This window comes from Anolis sagrei, chromosome 3 (genome assembly GCF_037176765.1).
Source record: "Anolis sagrei isolate rAnoSag1 chromosome 3, rAnoSag1.mat, whole genome shotgun sequence".
In the NCBI taxonomy this organism is placed as follows: domain Eukaryota; kingdom Metazoa; phylum Chordata; class Lepidosauria; order Squamata; family Dactyloidae; genus Anolis; species Anolis sagrei.
The window spans coordinates 29,488,372-29,497,144 of record NC_090023.1 but is presented as its reverse complement, the minus strand read 5'-3'; the positions used below and the strand labels follow the sequence as shown (position 1 = coordinate 29,497,144).

Here is an 8,773-nt window from a genome sequence, read left to right as displayed (position 1 = left end):
TGCTCACCAGCACCATGTCTTTGCCCCGGCTCTCCTCTCAGCCTGGGGGCACAGAGGGCCACTGTGTCAGAGGAGGGCTGAGGCAGAGAGAGGCCTGAAAGAAGAGTCCAAAGGGCCGCATCTAGCCTGCAGGCCTGTGTTTGCCCATACCTGGTATATACTGCATTTTCCCCACCAGCTTCATTATCTTTGAATCGATCTTATCCTGTACTTTAAACCTAAAAAACAGCAGGTATAAGTTTAGACAAAATGAGTATTTATTGATATTTTAGGAGTTCCACACAACTTGATAAATAAATAACTGGCACCTCCATGTGCTTAGTTTTGGGTAGATAATGCCAATGGTGCTATTGTAAAAATGCAAAAAACTGTTCCAAGACACACTCCAACAGGCCTCTCTACCTCTGAGGATGCTTGCCAAAGTGCAGGTGAATCATCAGGAGAGAATGCCTCTTGACCATGGCCATACAGCCCGAAAAAACCTACAACAACTCTGCAAATATTTTATTTGAAAGCTGATATTAGTATATTTAGGAAGGGAAAACTATCAATGGTGGAAAGTTGCTACCACATTAGCACTGTAATACTATGCACGTTTACCTGATCACTGAATCACTGATACCCAAAACTGAGTTGGAAAAAGCGCATTTACAATTCTGACAGCACTTCCAGCAAACACTTATACATATAGGATGGCAAATGTCAGATATCATAGTTTACAATTCACAATTAACTAATGTATGGAAGCATAAAAACATTCATTTTTTAAAAAAGGATTCTCTGCAGTATGAGATTTATGACACATTCTACACTGAATCTGCACAGCTTGTTGAAAGTCTTATTACATGCTTCCTTTTGCCAAGAAATAACAGGCACCCCTCAACACACATCTGCTGCTGTGAGCAGCCATACACAATACAACCATACTATTCTCTTGCTTGTTCTATTTACATAATCTTCTTAGCTGCAAGACTAGTCTAAACTTTGTGAGTCAATGAGACACACAGAATCCTCCTGTTTATGAGAGAGAAAGAATGAGGGAGAGAGGGAGAGGGAGAAGCATGGAAAAGCCTTTGGCCTTTTACCAGGTTTCTCCTTGAAGTTTTCCATACAGCTGCTGTGCCTCAAACACAACTGCCCAAGAGCTTTGAAATGCTGCCAGTTTATTTCAGCTGTTTCTGAAACCTTGTAACATCGAGATCCAGGCTACATTCCATTCACAAGCATTAGAGGAGAGGCATGGAGGGAAGCATTCAGTTGATGGGTTGCCAAGGAGCGTCTGTAGCTGCTATTATAAAAAGATGCTCTTGTTATTCATTTTTGCCATTCTAACCAAAAGGGTTTTTTTTAATATACCAAGTATACATTTATTGCAGAAAATAATATTTATTTCCACTGGAAAAACCTGAAAATAAAATATAATCACACTTTCCCACACAGTTAATGAAAATAATAATCTCCTGTTTATATTCAAATATCATAGCCTTCTGATTACACCACCAATGTTGGCTTTTATCTTTGGTAGGGATAAGAGACAGGGCCTTCGCTGTGGTGGCCCCCTGGCCGTGGAACTCTCTTCCCAATGAGTTTAGATCTGCCCCCCTCTCTCTGGACCTTCCGGAAGAAACTGAAATCCTGGCTAAGGAATCAGGTGTTTGCAGATTAGATGGATTGCACTGGTGAAGACAAACATTTTATTGGACCACAATTTTGGATTGAGTTGGATGATGTTTTTAACTTGGTAAACTGTTTTTAATGTATATGTATAATTATTTTACTATGTATGATTGTTTTAATATGTGATTACATTGTATGGCATTGAATTGTTGTCAGATGGCAGCCGTTCTGAGTCCCTCCTCGGAGGTTGGGAAGGATGGGTTATAAATGTTTTAAATGAATGAATAAAAATAATCTAGGTTTCCCAACTGCTTTATAGAGATGTAAAGAATACTTACAATTTTCCCCATGCTATATTGCAGTGGTTCTCACCCTGTGGTCCGTGGACCACAAGAACGAAAATATGGTTTGTGACCTCACCATTACTACGCTGTTGCCTCAAGACTATGTGGCAACGAGAGCGACTGGCATCACAAAACCCTATAGTGCCAAGTCAATGGGGATGTTGGGAGAGGAGGGGCTAACTACCCACAAAAGATAACTATTACCATATCAGCTCTAAATTATCAAATGTGGTTTTCTGGCAACTACTGGATGGCATATGTTCTGTATCAAAAACTACAGCTGATCTGGTCTATCCAATGCAATTTTCTGAATTAGCACCCCAAATAACCCATCTGAATCTAAAGTTGATCAAAAACTAATTTGTAACCTATTTGGTACTAATGTTAGACAGTGGTCCCTGGTCAAAAAAAGGTTGGGAACCACTGTTCTACTGAGACACCTAATCAAGAATATGGCAGCTACCATGACATGTTCTGAATTTCAGGATTTTTTTCATGCCCGGGGGGGGGGGGGGGGTACTGTGCAAAAAAAACCCTCAATTATTCTGTGTGGAAAAAATAGGGTTTTTTGTGTGTGCTAATACTACACTGTTTTCCATATGAAAGTGGGTGTGGGCAGGTGGCCCAAATCTAGGCTTTTGCCTACAAAATTTCATGGGTTTTGTAAAAACTATTTCTCGGGGGGGGGGGGGGGGGAGCCCTGAAGTAAAATAAACCTCCAAAAGCACAAAACACTCTTCTAATGCCATCCAAGATGGAACCCAAGAAAACTTACAAATCTCTAAAATAATGTAAGCTAAAAAGGGGATAAATGACAGTTAAAACTGAATCCATCAATTCAAATACCCTTAACATTTCGGAAAGTATAAATGCATTTAAAAACCTAAAAATTGAGTTAAAATTTATCACATTTATACCATAAAACGGTTCCCTGCAACCAATTAATCATTAAATGCCTATTTGAGTAAAAAGATCTTTTCTGGCTGGTGAAAGGAGAGCCTGGGGGCAGCTTAGCCTGCAAGACTCCGTTCCCATGTCCTGAGCCAGATGGCCCCGGACTCAGAGGAAGCCCTCCCTTGAGGATCCTAAGATGCTGGCAAACCCATAGAGGGTGATACGATCTTTCAGACCGTCTGGACCCAAGCCAAATAAGATTTTATAAGACATAGCCAGTGCTGGTTATGGTCTATAAAAGCTCTCTACAGCTTGGGCCCAGACGTTTCTTGACAGACCATAAACTGCCAGGCACGTGTTTTATCTGTAGATTTTTCTGGGGACCATACTCCAGATTCAGAACCTTGTGCAATACACACACATGCACACACACACACACACACCTGGCCTTCTCCAGGACCAATAGTTGTTATTTTGGGTCTTGTGGAATAGTAGAGCAAGGCTGGGTCAGTTAACATATCAATGGAACAATAACGGTATGAACAGACAATTAAAATTAGACAGATTTGAAAATGAGACCAAATACTGTCAAATAATTATGTTATAAAAGATTCGTTTGATATGTGAAACAAAAACTGTATTCTGAGCTGTCTCTACTAATTAAATAGTAGAGAAATCCTACTTTCTAAAAACAGAATCACTTGCAAGCTGAGGTTCCAGACAGCAGACAAATGTGTGAACCCAGGGTGAGGAAATACAGCCCAATCTTAAGCGTATGGCCCATGATGGCCTTGATGCCTCCAAATCGTCAAATTCACCCTAAATGTTTACATTTTATTTTCCCAGAGAGTTTTCACTCTCAATCTGCTTTAAATTACTGCAAAATGCAGCAGTCACTCACTACTCCAGCTCCAAAGCAAAAACAGAAGTGGGATAGATAAGAGAATGCGATATGACATTTCAGGTTGAGCTCTTGGTCATGGACCATGTTTCATTCAGGCCCAAGGTGATTTCCCTCCTTGAACCACACCTCCATAAAGGGTGATGTCTTCTGTATTAAATCCCATAAACCAAAGTATGGCAACTTTGCACCTTAAATGTTTGAAAAACAATAGCCTGTTGTGCTACAAACACTTATCCTGAACTGGCACTATAAATGATGATCCCAAACCTTAGAAAAACAGAAGTTGCTATTATCTCTTTCCTATCTCTTTTGATCTTGTGTTCACTGCTAATTGGGCTGAAAGTATTGGTTAGAGCAGTGGTTCTCAGCCTGTGGGTCCCCAGTGTTTTGGCCTACAACTCCCAGAAATTCCAGCCAGTTTACCAGCTGTTAGGATTTCTGGGAATTGAAGGCTAAAACATCTGGGGACTCACAGGTTGAGAACCACTGCGTTAGAGCATTGAATTAGCACAGAAATATCAAGAAATGAGCTTTCGAAGATGGCATCAAGAGTTTGTTTCAATTTGTGAAAATCTTACACTGAGCGAGAATAAGTAATTGAGACACTGATACATTCTGAGAAAGTGCTTGATACTCTTGTCTCCCAAACAACTATTAATTGCTTTCTTACCTGTTCATCAGTTTGTTGAACTGCTAACTGTTCTGTCATGCTCTCTTGTTGACAGTGGTTCGGCAGCCATAAAGTGGCTCAATGAAGTTGTGATACAATAAGTCTTTTTAGGAAGTTCAGTTGCTTCTGTCAGGCTTCCAAAATGAGACTTTGAAGTTGTTAATATTGTTAGATCCTGTTCATGATCAGAATCCACAATGGCTGTTTTTTCAGTCTCTAGGCTGAAGGAATTTTCATCGTCTCCTATTAGCTCAGGATATGATTCACAGGAAGAAATGCTATCACAACAAGTTGGCTTTTGGATCAGGGGCCAAGCATCTGAAAGATCTCCACAGGCAGAATGTGACAGAGAACCAAGGAAGGCTGGAATCATTTCCCCAACTGAACTTGAACCTCTGCAAGAAATAAAAGTCAATTTTAACAATGCTTAAAAATAACATGAAAATCAAAAGCTGAAAAAAGAATTAACTATCTTATTTTGATTGTGGCGCAGCAGGCAGTTCAAGTAGTTTGTTCTACATAATAGTAAAGTAAATTTCCCCCCGACATTAAGTCTAGTCGTGTCCGACTCTGGGGAGTGGAGCTCATCTCCATTTCTAAGCCGAAGGGCCGGCATTGTCCGGAGACACCTCCTTGGTCATGTGGCCAGCAAGACTGCATGGAGCACCATTAACTTCCTGCAGAAGTGGTACCTATTGATCCACTCACATTTGCATGTTTTCGAAATACTAGGTTGGCAGAAGCTAGACCAAACAACAGGAGCTCACCCTGCTTCTCAGCTTCGAACCGTCAACCTTTTGGTCAGCAATTTCAGAAGCTCAGCGGTTTATCCCACTGTGTCTCCAGGGGACCCTGTTCTACATAATATAATATGGTATTTCCAAGAGGCAGAAAGTCCACCTTGGAGTGAGTGGCAAAGGGATTTACATATTCTCAAGTGATAAAATAATGTAATTTCACTGCTACAAAACTGCAACATCAAAATGCTTTAACTATCCATTTTGTCCCCCACACTTGAGCCTAGTGCATAAAGTATTACATATTTATTGGGAAGGCTCTTACAATGTGGATTAGTGGCTCCTTCCTCTCCCCATTACTATATAAGCCTCAAGGCTCAATTCAATCAGACTACAACATCATCCCTAACAATAAAGACATGACGCAAGGTAAGCAACCTAGACTTCATTGTAGTCCTTGCATCATATATACAGATGAATAAAATGTTTATCTACTGACATATGAGATGGAGAGATGAAAGTATTGCTTTGCCAATGGAATCATCTGTGTTCATATACAGATGACAAGATGACAGCAACGAGTAAACACAGAAGGCTGAAACCATGTAGAAAAGCCTTGCAGACATCAGACGGTAATAATCAAAGGAGACAATGGATGGATATGTATTAGAAACAAAAAAGGAAGACAGGCCCACATGCTCATAGATGGTCACTTGTTTATTTATTTATTTATTTGCTAACCAAAAGCAATAGCAGCCATGTCATGAATGGAAGCGGACCTTCTTGCTGGAGTTCAGCTTGTGATTGTGCCTGTACCTGATCTCACTGGGGAGTCTGGGCCTGTTAGGCAGACGACTGCAATGCACTCTACGTGGAGTTGCCTCTGAAGACTGCCCGGAAGCTCCAACTAGTCCAACGTTTGGCAGCCAGGCTGCTCACCGGGGCTGGGTACAGGGAGTGCACAACGCCCTTGTTACGCCAGCTCCACTGGCTGCCTATTAGCTTCTGAGCATAATTCAAAGTGCTGGCTTTGGCTTATAAAGCCCTTAACGGTTCTGGCCCAGTTTACTTATCTGAACGTATCTCCCGCTACGCTCTACCTAGGGCCCTAAGATCATCTGAGGAGACCCTGCTTGCTGTCCCCCCCATTGTCGCAATCACGTTTGGTGGGAACAAGGGACAGGGCCTTTTCTGTGGTGGCCCCTCAGCAATGGAACTCCCTCCCAAGTGAAATTAGATCAGCTGCATCCCTCTAGTCCATCAGGAAACAAGTAAAATCCTAGCTATGGGATCAGGCTTTTGGAGTGTAGGCTGACTTGCTAACATGCTGACCTAATGAACTAATGGACTGCCCCTGGATAATGTTTAAATCGGTGACCGCTGACTGTTGGTTGTCTGCTTTTATACTGCTTTTATATTGTTCATATGGTTTTATACTGTTTATATTGCTTATATTGTTTTATTATAGTGTTGTTAAATTGTATATTCTTGTTTTTATGTGGGCACCATGGGTGCCGATTTGTTAGCCGTCCTGAGTCCCTCTGCGGAGGTTGAGAAAGGACGGGATATAAAAGCCCTAAATAGATAGATAGATAGATAGATAGATAGATAGATAGATAGATAATACAGGTGAGCAAGAGATTCAGGAGATTTTAAAACCCTGAGAATAAGAGCTCTCTGTCCCACATTCCAGTTCCTTAAAAATGCAAGGTCAGAGGCTGAACGAATGAACAACAACAATCATAATCATCATTCATTTTGTTCTAAGCTATGGATGGTTCCAAAACAAGGCTGTGCACAGTGGCACAGACCATATACGTTTTGCTCGGTGACCACAATAAAGAATACTTTCCCATGAAACTAGCAGAAAACATTTCTCAGAAGTTAGAAATTTTTAACTTTTTTATCTTGAAATAAGAACATCCAGCAATAAGCATTTATTTTTGAAAAAATTAAAATATACAATAGATTATAGGAAACCATGTAAATAATTTGAAATACCTTTCATGAAGTGTGGCTCGAGAGTGGAAAGTACAGTTATGACAACTGTGTTCCAAGCTACATGTCTCATCACAGCACAGTGATGGAATCAAATGCACTGCACCTAAATAAAATTAAGATTTATTTTACCAAATAGTACAGATCTAGAAATACGACATGCTAGACTACAGGATAAAAGATAGTACAGTATTCCCTCACTTATCAGGGTGTTATGGTCCAGGACCACCTGCAAAAAGTGAAAATCCGCAAAGTAGGGATGCTATATTTGTATATTGAGTTCCGAGGGTGAGGCAGAAGCAAGGAGAGCTTTAAAGAGATTTTTGCTAGCCATTTCTGCTTTTCTTTGAAATCTCTCTTGATTGGCTGCCTCTCTCCCGAGGGATAGGGTGAAACCCCCTTCCACACTCCATCGTTGCCAGGAGGCAGGATTAGAATGCCGCTCTGAGCAACGGCAACCATTCATAAACTGAGAAGCAAAAAATCACAAAACAGCAAGTCTGCGAAAAGCGAACCGTGAAGTAGCAGGGGGACACTATATTGGAAATTTAGGTTAAAAGGTAGATAATATATGAATGAATGGAAGTATAGCAAGGTACTACTAGCAACCATATTATAAATGTTCTTTTTTGTAGAATTACAAGAGATTGGATTGTATAGCCTTGTGGTCTCTTCCATCTCTATGTTCCTATGATTTTGTGAGAGTATTAATGATTAAGCGTGCAGGTTGGGGCTAACAACGGGAGCTCACCCTGCTCCCCGGATTCGAAGTGCCGACTTTTCGGTCATCAAGTTCAGCAGCCACCTGGGGCTCAGACATGTTAATAGTTCTCTCATTATTTCAGGGGAAACAATGTTTATTTCAGTATCAAACTTCTTCATTGTTTCTTTTATATTCAATATTTTCTCTCAAGAGGAAATAGAGAACACTGTAAAAAATTCAGAATTGCTGTATTTTTTGTTTTCCAGGTCTTGGATAAAGTACTTACCACACATCTGTGATGGGTCCCGTTGACATTGGCAGCATGTTCTGTGAGCGTACATATTGAATTGTGGTCTGTCAAAGCAAGACAGTTCAGAGCCTTCATAGTGAACGTCCTGTGACCTCATAGACCCTGCAGAGCAAAAGAGACATTGATGATGGATACTGTTAAACTGTCTTGTGTTCAAAGTATTCTCTTATTACAGCTAGTAAAAAATCACATTCACATGCAATTCCCAGAGACTCTACGATATTTTTTTATAATATGTATATTCTTGTCCACAGTTCACTTCACATGGCTTTCTAAATTGATTGATACTATCTCAAAGGAACAGATGGAAACTTCTTTCTTGTTTAAAGCTGAAAACAATTTATAAATGCTATTTTCTCCATCTTCTTTTGCCATGGGGAAAAAAACCAGGCATAGTTTACTGTTCGTTGCTTGAGAGGAAGCCCAGATCATTGGCTAGCCTTTATCTCAGTGCATAGTCACAGTGGCGCAATGGGTTCAACCCTTGTGCCGGCTGAACTGCTGACCTGAAGGCTGGCAGTTCGAATCTGCAAGACAGGGTGAGCTCCCACCTGTCAGTTCCAGCTTCACATGCAGGGCATGAGAGACGCCTCCCA

General features: G+C 40.8%; 1 protein-coding gene across 1 annotated transcript in view; it reads right to left on the bottom strand.

The window, feature by feature from the left end:
• Nucleotides 1–3,986: 3,986 nt before the first annotated feature.
• Nucleotides 3,987–8,773, bottom strand: part of TNFRSF19 (TNF receptor superfamily member 19) — a 60,731-nt gene continuing 55,944 nt past the window's right edge. The window contains exons 7-9 of the mRNA XM_067466575.1: nt 8,154–8,279; nt 7,168–7,270; nt 3,987–4,824 (exon numbers count right to left, since the gene is read on the bottom strand). Coding sequence (XP_067322676.1) covers nt 4,437–4,824; nt 7,168–7,270; nt 8,154–8,279 — 617 coding nt within the window. The 3' untranslated portion in view covers nt 3,987–4,436. The remainder of the gene's footprint in view (nt 4,825–7,167; nt 7,271–8,153; nt 8,280–8,773) is intronic.